At 49.6% G+C, this 18,978-nt stretch overlaps 3 protein-coding genes across 3 annotated transcripts in view; all 3 read left to right on the plus strand.

Moving 5' to 3' along the window:
- LOC113842075 (scavenger receptor cysteine-rich domain-containing group B protein-like) overlaps window positions 1-18,978 on the plus strand; it is a 124,751-nt gene that overhangs the window by 76,673 nt on the left and 29,100 nt on the right. The gene's annotated exons all lie outside the window — the stretch shown is intronic.
- LOC140000415 (olfactory receptor 14A16-like) lies at window positions 5,306-5,926 on the plus strand. Its single transcript, XM_072030299.1, has one exon. The coding sequence runs from the start codon at window positions 5,306-5,308 to the stop codon at window positions 5,924-5,926; it is 621 nt and encodes a 206-aa protein (XP_071886400.1).
- LOC140000416 (olfactory receptor 14C36-like) lies at window positions 13,080-13,835 on the plus strand. The gene has a single exon (XM_072030300.1). The coding sequence runs from the start codon at window positions 13,080-13,082 to the stop codon at window positions 13,833-13,835; it is 756 nt and encodes a 251-aa protein (XP_071886401.1).

The following is an 18,978-nucleotide window of genomic DNA, read 5'->3' on the forward strand; positions in this document are numbered from 1 at the left end:
GAATCACAGAATTTCTAGGTCGAAAGAGATCTCAGGATCATCGAGTCCAACCTCTGACCTAACGCTAACAGTCCACACTAAACCATATCCCTAAGCTCTACATCTAAACGTCTTTTAAAGACTTCCACGGATGGTGACTCCACCACTTCCCTGGGCAGCCTGTTCCAGTGCCTAACAACCCTTTCGGTAAAGAAGTTCTTCCTAACATCTAACCTAAAACTCCCCTGGCGTAACTTAAGCCCATTCCCCCTCGTCCTGTCACCAGGCATGTGGGAGAACAGGCCAACCCCCACCTCACTACAGCCTCCTTTAAGGTATCTGTAGAGAGCGATAAGGTCGCCCCTGAGCCTCCTTTTCTCCAGGCTGAACAAGCCCAGCTCCTTCAGCTGCTCCTCATAGGACTTGTTCTTCAGGCCCCTCACCAGCTTTGTCGCCCTTCTCTGGACCCGCTCAAGAACCTCCATGTCCTTCTTGTAGCGAGGGGCACAAAACTGAACACAGTACTCGAGGTGCGGCCTCACCAGAGCCGAGTACAGGGGGACGATCACCTCCCTAGCCCTGCTGGTCACAGTGTTTCTTATACAAGCCAGGATGCCATTGGCCTTCTTGGCCACCTGAGCACACTGCTGGCTCATATTCAGCCGACTGTCCACCATCACTCCCAGGTCCTTCTCTGCCTGGCAGCTCTCCAACCACTCCTGTCCCAGCCTGTAGCTCTGCTTGGGGTTATTGCGCCCCAGGTGCAGGACCTGGCACTTGGCCTTGTTAAACTTCATGCAGTTGACCTCAGCCCATCGGTGCAGCCTATCCAGATCCTCCTGTAGAGCTTTCCTACCCTCAAGCAGATCGACACACGCACCTAGCTTGGTGTCATCTGCAAACTCACTGAGGGTGCACTCAATGCCCTCATCCAGATCATTGATGAAGATATTAAAGAGGACCGGCCCCAGTACCGAGCCCTGGGGAACGCCACTAGTGACTGGCCTCCAACTGGACTTGACTCCATTTACCACGACTCTTTGGGCCCAGCTATCCAGCCAGTTTCTAAACCAACGAAGCGTGCGCCAGTCCAAGCCAAGAGCAGCCAGTTTCTTGAGGAGAATGCTGTGGGAGACGGTGTCAAAAGCCTTGCTGAAGTCAAGGTAGACCACATCCACAGCCTTTCCCTCATCCACCCAGCACGTTACTTTGTCATAGAAGGAGATCAGGTTCATCAAGCAGGATCTGCCTTTCATAAACCCATGCTGAATGGGCCTGATCGCCTGCTTGTCTTGCAAGTGTTGTGTGATGACTCTCAAGAGAATCTGCTCCATGAGCTTCCCTGGCACTGAGGTCAAACTGACAGGCCTGTAGTTCCCCGGGTCTGCCCTCCGGCCCTTCTTGTAGATGGCCGTCACATTTGCTAGCCGCCAGTCAACTGGGACCTCCCTCGATAGCCAGGACTGTTGATAAATGATGGATAGGGGCTTGGCCAGCTCCTCTGCCAGTTCTCTCAGTACCCTTGGGTGGATCCCATCCGGCCCCATCGATTTGTGCACATCCAAGTGCCGTAGCAGGTCACCAACCAGTTCTTCGTGGATAGTGAGGGCCACATCCTGCTCCCCGTCCCCTTCCACCAGTTCTGGGTACTGGGTATCCAGAGAACAACCGGTATTGCCGCTAAAGACTGAGGCGAAGAAGGCATTAAGCACCTCCGCCTTTTCCTCATCTCTTGTAACTAAGTTTCCCCCTGCATCCAGTAAAGGATGGAGATTCTCCTTAGTCCTCCTTTTTGTGTTGCTGTATTTATAAAAACAGTTGCAGCTCACAGATATGGTGGCACAAGCAGTGATCCACTTCGAGAAGCACCAGGCCTCTGTGTAGGATCTGGGGTCTGGTTTTTGAAAAGCTATGGTGTTATGCTATTGGATACCCCATAAAATTTGTCTGTGTCATAAACAGGAATGATAGGAGGAAACTGATAGTAGCTGTAGCCATTGCTTCAGAGCACAGAAGGAAAGGCAGGATCCATCCAAACTCCCAAGACTTTATTGCTCCCAGATCCATTTAGATATGGAATGTAGGTGTGAAGTATGCCAATACAAACATGTCATTGGAACAGTTTCTCCATTCAAAGTGTTGGGAGGAAATGCATTTTTTGAAATGTCTGGGTAAATTTATATTCACATAAAGGGAAAGTGTCATCATTTGCTACTACGTCTCCACAGTCTATGAAAGAAGTCATGAGAATGGTTTTGTAGACAACCTTCAAAATTGTGAAGACGAAGACTTCTTACACACCAATCACAACAATGTCCTTTCTTATTCCATATTATTCCATATGGTTCACCTTTTGCCTAACATCATGCAGGGGTTGATTCAGTTATCTAAACAGAGAGGGCCACGGCTTCCCAGATGTGCTGTTACTGAACAGCCAACTTTTTGGCATACATTTGGCATACTTGATTCAGTTGCCAAACTTGAATGAATTTGCCGTACTTGATTCAGTGAGAGACTCTGCCCTCTTGGGGCAGCTGAAGCCCTCCAATGGGGCTGGGGAGTGTGATCTTGCACCTACAGGAACCTTTCTGAAGGATGAAGGTAGTGCAGAAGCAGGTTAGTCCAAGGCATCTGAGTTGAAACATCTGATTTCTCTCCTTTGACTAGAAAGAGAAGTCTGGGCAACATGATGAAAGTTGTTTCATGTTAGAAAAGATCACGATCATCCCTTCTGGTATCAGGAGGTATTTTGAAGGTCTTGGGATCTGCTTTGGAATGAGAAAGATAAATAAATATAATTTCCATAGGTTGAAAGCTTTCCACTTTGAAGTGGACATCAGTGAAGGCAGAATTACTGTCATGCTCTGCAGAGGAATGTCATGTCTTTTATATTGAATTATGCCTAACTGTGTTTTTGGCTGTTGGTGTGTGTGTTTTGGCTGGAATAGAGTTAATTTACTTCACAGAGGTTCTTATGATGCTATGATTTGGATTTGTGGTGGAAATAGACGTGATAACACACCAATGTTTAGGTTATTACTGAGCAGTGCTTACACTTCGTTATGGGGTTTTCTGCTTGTTGAGCTTCCTTGAGGTGTGGCTGGACCTGGCAGGCAGATAAGCACCACAGCTGTTCATTTACCTCCCCACCTCCTGTGAGGAGGATGGAGGAGAGAACTGCGTATATATATATATTTATATATAAAACATATATATATAAGGACTAGTGAGTTGAGATAAGGAAAATAAAGAAAGGACGTGGGAAAGAAAATAAATGATGCAGTTGGTATAGACAGGAGGATTTCACTTGCTGTGAAAATGATTTCACTTGTTGTGAAAATGTTTCATTCCCCTTGCATATTGACCAATGCCTGGAAGAGGTGGGATGCACCTGCCTGGCAATTTGTGGGGGATACCACGAATCAAAATCAAAAAGATGATTCCCATAATAAACTCCTCCTTTGAACTAGAAGAAAAGATAAAACTGTAAGTAGGTGCCTCTCTAGCTGACAGAAGGACCATCAGTGATTGCATCAGTCAGTTTCAGAGTCGCTTCCCCTGGAGGCCCAGGGGAAAATATCCCTGTGCTGATGAGCTGGGCTGGGCTCCTGGACCCAAGGGGAGCTCCTGGCAAGCGGGCAGCACTGCAGAGAGACAGCTCTGCCCAGGAGCAGCTCCTCTGCACAGCGCAGCAGGGCTGGGGGCACTGCCTGCAGGGGACAAGGGTGGCTGAGAGAAGGGAGGGAGATGTTAAAGGCAGTGTGGAGAGGGGATGCTGAGAGCCCACTGCAGGAGAAATCTTCACAACCCTGAACAGGGTAAGTCTGTGGCTGCAGGGCAACAGAGCTGTTGTTCCTGGTGCCATCTCCAGATTTGCTGGCAAATCCCACAGCCTATGGGAGCTTTCAGGAGAACTCTCAGAGTTTCTTTGGATAAGAGGAGAATGACAAGTTCCAGGTCAGGGACTACCTGCCAAAGCTGTCAGAGGGACAGGGCATGAGGGTTTCTTCTTCAGGGTTCAGCTGCTGGCTGCACAGGCAGGGTGCAGGCAGGGGTGGCCATGGCTGTGGTGCAGAGCAGGGTCCATGCTGTGCCCCAGGGGCTGTGTGCTGGGGCAGGGCCTCTGCCACCTGCCAGGCTCAACACTCAGCCTGCCCGGGGAACTTCCCAGGACACTGCGGAGAGAAGCTGTGAGTGGAAGGAGCTCTCACAGCAGGGAAGGGCAGGTCAGGGTCCTGCTGGTGCTCAGAAGCTGCCTGGGCAGGCTGGTTACAGCTCCACAACATCCCCAGGGAATCTTTCAGGGAGATTCTTGAAAGGGAAAAGAAATGCCTGCACTAGAAGTAGGGAAGACGTTCTCCTGGGTCTCTACTTTCAATTTCCTGCACTGGAGGGCTCTTAGGACAGGTCAGAGCTGCTGTACATCTGCTGAACATGAAGAGATGTCTCTGGACAGTTCTCTGGGACAGGAGGTGTGTGCAGAACAAAGCTGAGCACACATCAGGTGGGATAGGGTCTGTGAGCAATGGCAGGGAGGAGATGTGGGGACAGGGAAGGAACTGCCAGCAGGGACAGCTCCAGGCAGCAGAGACCTGGGCAGGGAGCGAGAGGGAGCTGCTGCCTGAAACACCAAGGGAAGTGGGGATTCAGGCACTCCCTGCCAGGCCTGCAGTGCAGGCACCTTCTCTGCATCAACTCCCTGCTCTCCTCTTACATCCAGCACAACACCTGCCCTCAGGGGTTTTAGGGCTTGAGCCACCTCTTCCTCAGCTGGACCTCCAGAACAGGAGAGAAGCCTGTGTCCTGTATGGTGATACACCATAATGAGGCTAAGAGTACCTGCCGTGCAGTGTCACTTCCATAGCTGAAATGCAAGCTGAGAGAATGGGATTAATGTGAGGAAAGAAATGGGTTTTGTTCAGTGAAGTCTGCCTAACTTTTCATTGTCTTTTTGTCCATGCAGAGGTCTCAGTGGCAACATATGTCAAACAGCAGCTTTCCCACAGAATTCCTCCTCGTGGCATTAGGAGGCACGTGGGAGCTGCAGCTCCTGCACTTTGGGCTCTTCCTGGGCATCTACCTGGCTGCCCTCCTGGGCAACGGCCTCATCCTCACAGCCATAGCCTGCGACCACCGCCTCCACACCCCCATGTACTTCTTCCTCCTCAACCTCGCCCTCCTCGATCTGGGCACTATTACCACCACTGTTCCCAAAGCCATGGTTATTGCTTTGCGGGACATCAGAGCCATTTCCTTCTTTGGTTGTGCTACCCAAGCATTTCTGTTAGTCTTTTTCATCTCAGCAGAGTTTTCTCTTCTCACCATCATGGCCTATGACCGCTACATTGCCATCTGCATACCCCTGCACTACGGGACAATAATGGACAGCAGAACTTGTGTCAACATGGCAGCAGCTGCCTGGGGCATTACTTTTGTCTATGCTGTGTTGCACTCTGCCAATACATTTTCCCTCCCACTCTGCCAAGGCAATGTCTTGGACCAGTTCTTCTGTGAAATTCCCCAGATCCTCAAGCTCTCCTGCTCACATGCCTACCTCAGAGAAGCTGGGCTTCTTATGTTTAGTGCTGTTTTAGCATTTGGATGTTTTGTTTTCCTTGTGCTGTCCTATGCGCAGATCTTCAGGGCTGTGCTGAGGATTCCCTCAAAGCAGGGAAGGCACAAAGCCTTTTCCACTTGCCTCCCTCACCTGGCTGTTGTCTTCCTGTTTATCAGCACTACCTTTTTTGCCTACCTGAAGCCCCCTTTCATGTCCTCCTCCTCCCTGAATCTTTTACTAGCAGTTCTGTATTCGGTGGTGCCTCCAGCAGTGAACCCCCTCATCTACAGCATGAGGAATCAGGAGCTGAAGGATTCATTGGGGAAACTGGTGACTGGATGCTTCTCAGAACGAATAAACTGTTTGTTGTCTTCTGCATATTACTCATAATTCAACTCATTAGAGGTGCAGCTGCAGTATATTTATTTATTTATTTATATTTGCTTGTGTGCGTGTATTTCTTCTTTATTTTCTTCAATTCCAATAGTGTTTTCTGCAAAGAATGTTTATTCTTCTTCCCCTGCTATTTAAACATCTACCTGTCTTTTGTGACTGAAAGGCTTAGTGTAAACAAGGAAGCAGGCTCTCTTCATCTTTAAATATAAGAAAGAACTCTGAAGTGACTTGCTTGCCTGAGATCCTTCCTCAGAGATCTATGATGGAGCTGCAGGGGCTCTTGGCTCTGTGCAGAGGTGGAGGAGAGAAGAGTCCTGGCACAGCAACACTGCCAGGGAGCCCGAGGGCTTGCTCTGTCCTGAGCTGCTTTCCTTTTCACTTCCCGTGTTGTTCTTCAGAGCCCTTGTGTTGCTGTGAGGACTGATTGCTCTTGTTGCTTGCTCACTGTGCTGCTGTGGGGCAAGGCTGTGTGGGACATAGGGTGTCCTGGGAGCAGATCAGGGTGCTGTGTGTGTGCAGTTGTGTTGCCTGAGGAGCCCCAGGGCCAGCAGTGTGGTGCTGTGCTGTGTCTCGGAGAGGTACTGGCCTGGGGGGACCACAGGCTGCCTGGGGGTGGACAATGTCCTGCAGATTGCAGCAGCAGGGACACTGCCCCTGACATCCACTTCTCAATTTGCTGCTTTGGGGCCAGCACAGTCTGGACTGTTCTGCTGGGCTGAGCTGGGCTGGACAGAGGAGATGGAGGTGTGGAGAGCCGGGGAGGGGCTGAGCTGGGCTGGCCTCCTGGGACAGACAGCGGGGAACCACAGAGCAGTCTGGGCTGGGTCCTTGTTCACTGGATATGGATATGACCAATGCTAGTCATCATGACTTTCACAGCAACTCCTTCTCTGCAGAGTTCTCAACATTTTCCTAAAATATATATTCAGTTCTTGAATCACTTTTCCACAAAGAGGTGGTCATTTCCTTCAAGATGCCCTGGAGAAACTAAAGGCTGCATGAGGAAACGTGAGTCTGGACATGTGGGAGGCCTTCTGCAACATGAGCTGCTTCACCCACAGAGTACCTGAGGGATTGTGCAGGGCATCCCCTTAACCCGCTGCTCCTGGGTGTGCTGGGAAGAGGCCTCCTGAAAACAACAGCTCCTTGTAACCCTATGGATGCTGGCTGTGAGGTCACTTGTATCCCAGCCCCTGGCTGGCCAAGAGCAGGGAGGCAGAGCCTCTGAGGTCAAAAAGGCCATCAGAAAGCTGTCCCAACAGGTTGACACATTTGGGGAGGCCAGGGGAAGAACTGAGAGAATAAAAGTGTGAGATTTGGGGGAGAGAAGAGGGGTTTGTCTAACAGAAAGGAAATATTTTGAAGAGTTAGGAGGGGTTCACGTAAGGCTGCTGTTGCTTCAACACTGTCGTGGTTTAACCCGGCCGGCAGCTAAACACCACGCAGCCGTTCGCTCACCCTCCCCCCTCCCTCTCTGGGATGGGGGAGAGAAATGGAAAGTGAAGCCCGTGAGTTGAGATAAAGACAGTTTAATAAGACAGGAAAATAATAATAACAAAATAATAATAAAATAATAACAATAATAATACAATGGTGATAATAGGAAAGTAATAATAGTATGTACAAACAAGTGATGCACAATGCAATTGCTCACCACTCGCTGACCGATGCCCAGCCTAACCCCGAGCAGTCCGGCCCCCTCCCCCCAGCTAGCCACCCCTATATATTTTTTAGCATGACGTCAGATGGTATGGAATACCCCTTTGGCTAGTTTGGGTCACCTGTCCTGGGTCTGTCCCCTCCCAGCTCTTACTGCACCCCCAGCCTGCCCGTTGGCAGGACAGAGCAAAAGGCTGAGATGTCCTTGGCTTAGTATAAGCACTGCTCTGCAACAATTAAAGCATCGGGGTGTTATCAGCACTCTTCTCATCCTAAGCCAAAACACAGCATTCCACCAGCTACTAGGAAGAAAATTAATTCTGTGCTAACTGAAACCAGGACAAACACTCACTGGGAAAATATTCATGTTAGGCCAGTGGCGATATTTCTAACCAGGAACCTGATGTTACCCTAAACGCTATCCCTCAGGCTTGAAGAAATCCATTGCACTAATCCCTAAATTCAAATCCTACCGTGAAGTCGTATCTCAGACACTGCAGCACTCAGCAGTGGCATGACTTCATTCCAGCCACGATAGTCCACTGGCCATATGAGACTAATAAAGGGTGAGTGAGTCTTGCTGTTCACCCCTGGGCTCTACACTTGATGAACCATCATGTGGATGGGAATCGGGGAGTCTCAGTTAGCATGATACTGCCTCAGAGGCACCGCTGGGGTAACCATCAGCACCTGCTGTTCTTCAACCCTCAACAAACCCACAATAGAAGGGTCCCATGAGAGACCAGGTCAAGGCAGACAGCTGTATAATGTCCTCCGTTGCCAAGGCAGACATGCCAAAAGCCCACCGGAACCCTTCTGGATCTTGGAAGTACCCTCTCCTGAAGTAGTCTATGCCGAGCACGTACAGAGCCTCCAGGCCAGTCCCAGCTGGGTGCTTTTTGCTACTCCTTCCCAGTTAGACTCACTTCAGCCTCCAATACCATTACCAGTTGGGATCTCCCTGTCACTGCAGAAATACAAATGGGATTTGCCCCTTTATAGTTTGATGGCATTACAGTACACTTAGCATCAGTGTCCACTTGAGCCTTATACTCTTGTGTGTCTGACATTTTTGGATTTCAGTAAAGCTTTTGACACAGTTTCCCGTAGCATCCTACTGGACAGAATGTCCAGCATACAGCTAAATAAAGCCATCATACAATGGGATAGCAATTGGCTGATGGGTAGGGCTCAAAGGGTTGTGGTAAATGGGGGCCACATCAGGTTGGTGGACAGTCACTAGTGGGAACCCCAAGGCTCCATTTTAGGGCCAGTCCTCTTCAAAGTTTTTATAAGTGATTTAGATGCAGGACTAGAAGTTGTTTTGAGGAAATTTGCTGATGACACCAAACTGGGAGGAGTTGTTGACTCTGATGAGGGTGGAAATACCTTGCAGAGAGATCTGGACAGACTAGAGAGCTGGGCAATCACCAACCGCATGAAGTTTAACAAGAGCAAGTGCCAGGTCCTGAACCTGGGATGGGACAACCCTGGCTATATTTACAGACTGGGGGAGAAGATGCTGGAGAGCAGCCCCACAGAGAAGGATCTGGAAGTTGTGGTTGACAGCAAGCTGAATATGAGCCAGCAGTGTGCCCTGGCCGCCAGGAGGGCCAACTTTATCCTGAGGTGCATCAAGCACAGCATTGCTAGGGCTATGAAGATGTTGAAGGACATAGAGGGGAAGACGTATGAGGAGTGGCTGAGGTTACTTGGCCTGTTCAGCCTGGAATAGAGGAGGCTGAGGGGAGACCTCATCGTGGTCTACAATTTCCTTATGAGGGGGAGTGGAGGGACAGGTGTTAATCTATTCTCTTTGGTGACCAGTGATAGGACCCATGGGAATGGAGTCAAGCTGACGCAGGGGATGTTTAAGCTAGACATCAGGAAGAGGTTCTTCACTGAGGGTGTTGTCACACACACTGCAACAGGCTCCCCAGAGAAGTAGTCACAGCACCAAACCTGTCAGAGTTTAAGAAGTGTTTGGACTGTGCACTTAGTCACATGGTCTGAATTTTTGAGTGGACCTGTCTGGTACCAGGAGTTGGACTCAATGATCCTTGTGTGTCCCTTCCAACTCAGAATATTCTATGATTCTATGCTTCTATGATTCCAGGCCATCAAATCCACACAAGCCAATAAACATGATTATCCCTTCCCTCCATCTGGTTGGAAGCAGGGCCCCTCTAGCCCTATTCTTAGTAGTTGTCAGTGTGTCTCAGGGACTGTCTGATGGAAACAGGAGCAGTAATTTTCTGCTATATGGATGCCCCCCCCCCTTTGGCCATTGTTTTTGTTGCAACTCGCATACCTGTGCCTCTAGGGTCAAGGTAGATTTCCCATCCCATTTTTTCATGTCCTCTCCATGGTCATGCAGGTAAAACCATGGGGTGGCACGTGGTGTGTTCTCACCATATCCCCTTCCTTGAGCAGAGCAGAGGCTGATGACAAGCTTGATAAGCACTGACAGTGTGTGCTTGCAAGCCAGAAGGCCAGCAGCAACCTGGACTGCATCAAAAGAGGACTGGCCATCAGGTCGAGGGTGGTGGTTGTCCCCCTCTACTCTGCTCTTGTGAGGCCCCACTTGGAATACTGTGTCCAGGTCTGGGGACCCCAGCCCGAGAAGGATGTTGAGCTGTTAGCAGGTCCAGAGGAGGGCCATGAAGTTGATCAGAGGGCTGCAGCATCTCTTTTATGAAGAAAGACTGAGAGATCTGAGGCTGTTCTGCCTACAAAAGAAAAGGTTGTGGGGGGACCCCATTGATGCCTTTCAGTATTTAAGGGGCGTTATAAAAAAGACGGAGAGAGACTCTGCTCAATCAGATAATGACAGGATGAGGGCGGAAAGGTTTCAAACTTAAAGAGGTGATTTACATCACAGGTTAGGAGGAAATTCTTCACTCAGAGGATGGTGAGACAGTGAAGAGGTTGCCCAGACAGGTTGTGGATGCTCAGCCTTGGAGGTGTTCAAGACCAGGCTGGCTGAGGCACTGGGTAACCTATCTAGTGAGTGACATCCCTGCCCATGGCAGGGGGCTTAGAACTGGATGATCTTTAAGGTCTCTTCCTCACCAAGACGTTCATTGATCCTGTGTTTCTATGATCCAAGTGCCTGTTGAACACTGACAGTCATGGGACATCAACCAGGTCTCTAGAAAGCCCATTCCAGTGTTTGACCACCCTCACAGTAGAGAATATTTTCCTAATGCCCAGTCTGAACAGCCCCTGGTGCTGTTTTGTGCCTTTCCCACATGTCCTGCCATTGGTTCCCAGAGAGAAGAGACCGGCACCCCCCTCTCCACTTCCTCTCCTAAGGAAGTAATTGACAGCAATGTGGTCGCCCTTCAGTGTTCTTTTCTCCAGACTACCCAACAGTCTACAGGCTGTCTTCACAGGACAGGCCTTTTACCAGCATTCCCCGTTTTCTCTTGGTTCCCCATCTAAAAATGTCCCTAATCAGATAACCTCACTGGAATTAACATTTTCTCTCTGTCCCATGCTCTCACCAGTCAGTGTGACTGACCAGGTCTGCTTCCTTTCACTGCCTCCTTTATTCACACAAATGGTGGTGAGTCACTGGAACAGGTTGCTGGTCTTGAAGGTCCCTTCATACCCAAAGAGTTCTATGATATGGTGATCCTGCAGGCCAGCAATTGGTTATGTAGCTTATGTAGACAGAGGGATTTCTGTGAAAATGTTTCCTCCCTCTGAATAATAATAAGTGCTTAGAAGAGATGGAATGCAGCCTGCCTGTCACCTTGTGGCTCTCCGGTCTCATAATGGAACAAGAAAAGATGAATCTCGTGTCAAACATTTATGTTGAAATAGGGGAAAAGACACTGCTGGCAGTAAGTGTCCTGTCTATTCCACTGGAGGCTCAGGGACTTGTCAAGAGCTCCCTGTGCTGCTGAGCTGGGCTCCTGGGCTCCTGGGCCCAAGGAGAGCTCCTGGCAAGCGAGTAGCACTCAGAGAGACAGCTCTGCCCAGGAGCAGCTCCTCTGCGCAGCGCAGCAGGGCTGGGGGCGCTGCCTGCAGGAGACAAGGGCAGCTGAGAGAAGGGAGGCAGATGTTAAAGGCAGTGTGGAGGGGGGATGCTGAGAGCTCACAGCAGGAGAAATCTTCAGAGCCTTGAACAGGGTAAGTCTGTGGCTGCAGGGCAGCACAGCTGTTGTTCCTGGTGCCATCTCCAGATTTGCTGGCAAATTCTGCAGCCTATGGGAACTCTCAGGAGGACTCTCAGAGTTTCTTTGGATTAGAGGAGAACGACAAGTTCCAGAGCAGGGATTACTTGTCCATACAGTCAGAGGGACAGGACATGAGTGCTCCTTCTTGTGGGACCAGATGCAGAGGTGCGGGCAGGGGTGTCCAGGGCTGTGGTGCAGAGCAGGGTCCCTGTTGTGCCCCAGGGGCTGTGTGCCGGGGCAGGGCCTCTGCTCCGGCCAGGCTCAGCCTGCCTGGGGAGCTGTACAGGGTGCTGTGGGAATAAACTGTGGGTGGAAGGAGTCCCTCTGTCAGGGCAGGGCATGGTCCTGCTGGTGCCCAGATGCTGCTGCCTGGGGCAGGCTGCTTCCAGCTCCAGAGCTCTCCCAGGGCATCTCAGAGTGGACTCCACAAGACAAAGGTCAGAGCAAGGGATTCTTGAAGGGAAGCATTCTGTGCTTTGAGATTTGTCCTCTTGCTTTGCTGGGTGGCAGATGATGATGGCAATTTATTTCTCCATCTTGACGACAACACTGAGTCCCCAGTTCTTTTAACTTCTATTAGCTTAGAGCTGCTCCTGCCTCTGAACTTGGGGAGTTGTCCGCGAAAGGTGTCCTGGGGCAGGATGTGTCTGCCGGGCAGAGCCGAACACACAATGGGTGGGATGGGGTTTGTGAGCAATGGCAGGGAGGAGATGTGGAGACAGGAAGCATCTGCCAGCAGAGATAGCTCAAGGCATGAGAGACTTGGGCAGAGAGGGAGAAGGAGCTACTGCCTGAAACACCAAGGGAAGTAGGATTCAGGCACTCACTGCCAGGCCTGAAGTGCTGGAACCTTATGTGCAGCAAGCTCCTGCTCTCCTCTGCCAGCCAGTCATAGTGCCTGGGGTTTTAGGGCATGAACCACCATCTCCTCAGCTGGACCTCCAGAAGAGGAGAGGAGACTGTGTCTTGCACTGTGATACTCTTACAGCTCAGGGAATGGTGACTTATGTTAGTGAAGGAGTTGGGGTTTGCTCTGAGATGCCTGCCTAACTTGACTGCATTTTCCTCCATGGACAGGCAAAGATGCCCTGAGGCAGCAAATGTCCAACAGCAGCTTCCCCACTGAGTTCCTCCTGTTGGCATTTGCAGACACTCGCGAGCTGCAGCTCCTGCACTTTGGGCTCTTCCTGGGCATCTACCTGGCTGCCCTCCTGGGCAACGGCCTCATCCTCACAGCCATAGCCTGCAACCACCGCCTCCACACCCCCATGTACTTCTTCCTCCTCAACCTCGCCCTTATCGACATGGGCTCCATCTCCACCACTGTTCCCAAAGCAATGGTCAACTCCCTCTGGGACAGAACGACCATTTCATATGCAGGTTGTGCTACCCAGGTATTTATGTTTGTTGTCTTTGTCACAGCAGAGTTTTATCTTCTCACCATCATGGCCTATGACCGCTACATTGCCATCTGCAAACCCCTGCACTACGGGACAATAATGGACAGCAGAACTTGTGTCAACATGGCAGTGGCTACCTGGGGCAGTACTTTTCTCTATGCAGTGCTGCACACTGCCAATACCTTTTCCCTCCCCCTCTGCCAAGGCAATGCCTTAGACCAGTTCTTCTGTGAAATTCCCCAGATCCTCAAGCTCTCCTGCACTGATGTCTACCTCAGGGAAGCTGGGCTTGTTGTGGTTAGTGTCTGCTTAGCCTTTGGGTGTTTTGTCTTCCTTGTGCTTTCTTACGTGCAGATCTTCAGAGCTGTGCTGAGGATCCCTTCAGAGCAGGGACAGCACAAAGCCTTTTCCACGTGCCTCCCTCACCTGGCTGTTGTCTCCGTCTTCATCAGCAATATTGTGTTTGCCTATCTGAAGCCCCCTTTCAAGTCCTCCTCCTCCCTGAATCTTTTGCTGGCGGTTCTGTACTCGGTGGTGCCTCCAGCGGTGAACCCCCTCATCTACAGCATGAGGAACAAAGAGCTCATGGATGCTGTTAAGAAACTGACTTGGGGGATGTTTTTTAGTACTCATAAAGTTTCCTTCACTCTACAGAAATGAAAATTGTTCATCCCATTCCATCATGTTCTTTTTTGTTCCTTGTTTTTATCATTATTTATAAAATTGCTTTTTCCTTATTGTCATATTGACTGCTTTTGCTTCTTGTATTCCCACATAAATATTTGGATTCCTCCCACTGCAATGAATGAGTGAAACCGCTCTGTGTCATATGGATGCTTTCTGCATGTACTTGTAATTGTGAGTCAGTGAATTATCTCATAAAAACTTTGTAATAAACAGGATAACCCATGTGGACTGCCTGAAGGCTGGAATTTCCTACTCAAGCTTGTGCCAAAAAATAGCTCTCCACTAGGGTCTGTTCCTTGTTAGGTTTAGGAGGGAATGGCTTATTGTTACACTGTGACCTGTCAGAGCCCAAGGGCTAGATTTAAAACTCGCCCATAGGTGTCTGCTCACAGCAGAGGCAGCAAATGGTCACTGCATTACATAGCCAGGGCTGTTCCCACATCTGACCTGTAGATGATGTCCTTCAGGAGGGGAATTGGGAGCTGCCTGCAGAGCCCAGGGTACCTCCAAGAACAGCGGAGCATGGCATGAGCACTGACTGCAGCCCCTCTGAAAGTGAGAGATCTCCCACCATGGGCTCAGCCACAGGGAAAGAACTAAAGCCAGGTATTCATAGGGAACCTGCAACTCTACAGTCTCAGAGAAGAGAGTGGACCTGAAGCAGGCAGAGGGAAGGGAAGCTGGTCAATGATTCATTTCCCCCTTCGCAGAGTACCTCTGTCTGGTCCAGCCCAGTGATCTGGACCTGTCTGGGTCTGCTTCCCAACCTGACCAGCGCGGCCATGCAGATTCACCCCACAGCACCACAGCCCATTTACTCTGCACAGCAGCACTACCAGCTTGAGGATCACATGTGGGGAGCACAATGACAGCCATTCCCCACTGCCCAAGGGGAGCTGATCTTTGAAATTCGACCAGCTCCACCCTTCTGCTGGCCTCACTGTCTGTACTAGGGGAACAGACACCAAGACAGTGGATCAACACTGGGTCATAGGCCCAGAGATTTTCAATACCGATCTGCAGAAAACACTAACTAACCTGATCTACCAGTAGAGCTATCACTGCTCAGAGAAGATGATGATGGTAGTGAACACCTCCAGAGGTCCCTTCTGACTCAGGGAAGAAAGGGCTGGACTGTACAGTCAGAGTGCATGACAATCCTGTCTTTTGAGGTCTTTGAGGCTGGTGTTTGTAAATCCTTCCTCCTCAAGGTTACACAGTGAGCGGGGTAATTCTCAAAATGAGGATCCGACCCATGGGAGCTTGTAGTACAACAGGTGTAATGTTTAGCCTGGAGAAGAGGTGGCTCAGGGGTGACCTTATCTCTCTCTATAGGCACCTTAAAGGAGGCTGTAGCAAGGTGGGAATTGGTCTGTTCTCCAACATGCCTGGTGATAGCACAAGGGGGAATGAGCAAAAGTTGCACCAGGGGAGATTTAGGTTGGATATTAGGAAGAACCTCTTTACCAAAAGGGTTGTTAGACATTGGAATGGGCTGCCCAGGGAAGTGGTTGAGTCACCATTCCTGGAGGTCTTTAAAAGACGTTTGGATGTAGAGGATATGGTTTAGTGCAGGACTTGTTAGTGTTAGGTCAGAGGTTGGACTAGGTGAAGTTGGAGGTCTCTTCCAACCTAAATGATTCTGTGATTCTCTGATTCTTGTGTGTTGAGATAAAGACAGTTTAATAAGAGAGAAAAGGAAGAGGAAAAATAATGATAATATTATCATTTATGATTAATAATAATAAATATTTGTATTACTATTATTGAATGTACAAAGCAAGAGATGCTCTAGGCAATTACTCAGCACACCCTGACTGATGCCCAGCCCATCCCCAGGCGGCTGTCTCTTGATCCTGACCAGTCTGCATCAGGATCTCCTCTGCAGGTCTCTTGACCTTGTCTCTTGACTAGGTCTCTAGACCTTTGGCAGGGCTGATTGATAGGGCTTTAAACAGGGGAAGGGGATAAAAGCAGGCATGTCGGTGATGAACTACGGGATGGTGCACTAGAATCAGAGGGACTGTGTGCCGGTGAGGTCCTTTGGTTGGCTCCCCAAGGTGCTGTGTGTAGGGAGGTGCATTTGAAGTGCTTCTACATGAATGCACACAGTATAAGGAATAAAATGGACGAGCTAGAAGTCTGGGCTAGAAATGGACGAGCTAGAAGACTGGTCTAGAAGCCCAGTCCCACAGCTACGACATCATCAGCATAAGCAAAACCTGGTGGGATGAGTCCTGTGGCTGGTGTGCTGCAATAGATGTTTACAGGCTCTTCAGGAGGGACAGGCAGGTGGCGGGGTGGCGATGTATGTGAAGCATGGGCTGGACTGCATGGAACTTCAAGTTGGGGATGGCAAAGTTGAGAGCCTCTGGGTAAGGATTAAGGGATGAACAAATAAAGGGGATGTCATTATGGGAATCTATTACAGACCACCCGGCCAGGACGACAACACTGAAGAATTATTCTTTGCAGAACTAAGACATGCCCCGAGATTAATTCCCCTTGTCCTTATGAGAGATTTCAACTTGCCAGATGTCAACTGGGATCACCACATGGCTGACACGAGCAAGTCCAGGAGGTTCATAAAGCACGTAGATGATAACTTCTTGATGCAGGTGCTAAGGGAGCCAACTAGGAAAGGTGCCCTCCTTGATCTATTGCTGGAAAACAGAGAGGGTCTGGTGGGAGATGTGGTAATTAGCGGCCATCTCAGTCATTGTGACCATGAAGTGGTTGAGTTTAGAATTTATGGTGACAGGAGGAAAAGTGCCACCAAAACTTCAGCCCTGGATATGGGGAAAGCAGACTTCAGGCTGCTCAGAGGACTAGTCAGCAAGGTCCCCTGGGAAGCTGCTTTTGAAGGCATTGGCGTCCATCAGTGTTGGTCAATCTTTAAGCACTGCCTCCTAAAAGCACAAGATCAGGCAATTCCAAAATATCAGAAGTCAGGCAGGTGGGGCAGAAGGCCGACCTGGTTGAACAGGGATCTGTTACTGGAGCTTAGATGGAAAAAGAAAGTGTATGACTGCTGGAAGGAGGGTCAGGTGACAAGGAAGGAATACAGGGATGCTGTTCGTGTTTGTAGGGAGAAAATTCGTGGGGCCAAAGCCCAACCAGAGTTGAAGCTGGCCATGTCTGTGAGACACAATAAAAATGTTTTGGTTTTTTTTTTTTTAGATATGTTAACAGAAAAAGGAGAACCAAAGAGAACATAGGTCCACTACTTGACGTGGAAGGTCTCCTCACAGACAAGGACAAAGGCAAAGCAGAGATGTTTAATGCCTTCTTTGCCTCTGTCTTCAATGCTGATGATGGGCTTCCAAACCCCAGGTGCCCTGAACTGGAGGACCATGGAGGCGGGAATGACAAACTCCCAACCGACCCTGAATGTGTGCAGGATTTGCTGCTCCACCTCCATCCATACAAGTCCATGGGTCTGGATGGCATCCATCCCAGGGTTCTTAAAGAGCTGGCTGATGTCATAGTGGGACCTCTCTCAATTATTTTTCAACGATGTTGGAAATCTGGAGAGGTCCCAGTAGAGTGGAAGCTGGAAAATGTGCCAATTTTCAAGAAGGGTAAGTAAGAAGACCCTAGCAATTACTGGCCAGTCAATCTCACATCAGTGCCTGGTAAAATTATGGAGAAGATGATTCTTGAAGTTATTGAGGTGCACCAGGGGGACAATGCAGTCATTGGTCCCAGCCAACATGGGTTCATGAGGGGGAGGTCCTGCCTAACAAATCTGAATTCCTTTTATGATAAGGTCACCCATCTTGTTGACCAAGGGAAACCAGCTGATGTGATTTTTTTGGACTTCAGCAAGGCTTTTGACACAGTTTCCCATAGGATCCTACTGGACAAAATGTCCAGCACACAACTTAACAAAAATCATACGATGGGTGAGCAATTGGCTAACGGGCAGGGCTCAAAGTGTTGTGGTAAATGGGGCCACATCTGGCTGGCAGATGGTCACTAGTGGGGTCCCTCAAGGCTCCATTTTAGGGCCAGTCCTCTTCAATGTCTTTATAAATGAGTTAGATGTAGGACTAGAAGGTGTTTTGAGCAAATTTGCTGATGACACCAAACTTGGAGCAGTTGTGGAGTCAGCTGAAGGTGGAAAGGCCTTGCAGAGAGATCTGGACAGATTGGAGAGCTGGGCGATCACCAACCACATGAAGTTTAACAAAGGCAAGTGTCGGGTCCTGCACCTGGGACGGGGCAACCCTGGCTATACGTACAGACTGGGCGATGAGACACTGGAGAGCAGCCCCGCAGAGAGGGACCTGGGAGTGTGGTTGACAGCAAGTTGAATATGAGCCAGCAGTGTGCCCTGGCAGCCAGAAGGGCCAACGGTATCCGGGGGTGCATCAAGTACAGCATCGCTAGTAGGTCAAGGGAGGTGATTGTCCCTCTCTACTCTGCGTTGGTCTGGCCTCACCTCAAGTACTGTGTGCAGTTCTGGGCACCACAGTACAGGAAGGAAATTAAACTGTTAGAGAGTGTCCAGAGGAGGGCAAAGAAGATGGTGACAGGCCTAGATGGGAAGACTTATGAAGAGCGGCAGAGGTCATTGGGCCTGTTCAGCCTGGAGAAGAGGAGGCTGAGAGGGGACCTCATTGGGGTCTACAACTTCCTCATGAGGGGGAGTGGAGAGGCAGGCGACTTATTCTCTGTAAACACCAGTGATAGGACCCGCAAGAATGGTGTTAAACTGAGGCAGGGGAAGTTTAGGCTGGACATCAGGAAGAGGTTCTTCACCAAGAGGGTGGTTGCACACTGGAACAGGCTCTTCAGGGACATAGTCACTGCACCAAGCCTCTATGAATTTAAAAAGCAATTGAACTGTGCACTTAGTCACACGGTCTAAACTTTTGGGCAGACCCATGCAGTGCCAGGAGTTGGATTTGATAATCCTTATGGATCCCTACCAACTCGGGATATTCTATAATTCTATGATTCTATGACCTTACCTTTTTACAACAAAATCGTCTTTCAGAAGGATTTGAATTATTTTCTTCCCCTTCTCAAATACTTCTGCTGTGTTAGCCCACTCAATGATGCCATCAATACGTTGGAGGTGTCGCACCACTGTCCTGCTATTGGCAATGCA

Source organism: Anas platyrhynchos, chromosome 32 (genome assembly GCF_047663525.1).
Source record: "Anas platyrhynchos isolate ZD024472 breed Pekin duck chromosome 32, IASCAAS_PekinDuck_T2T, whole genome shotgun sequence".
Classification (NCBI taxonomy): Eukaryota; Metazoa; Chordata; class Aves; order Anseriformes; family Anatidae; genus Anas; species Anas platyrhynchos.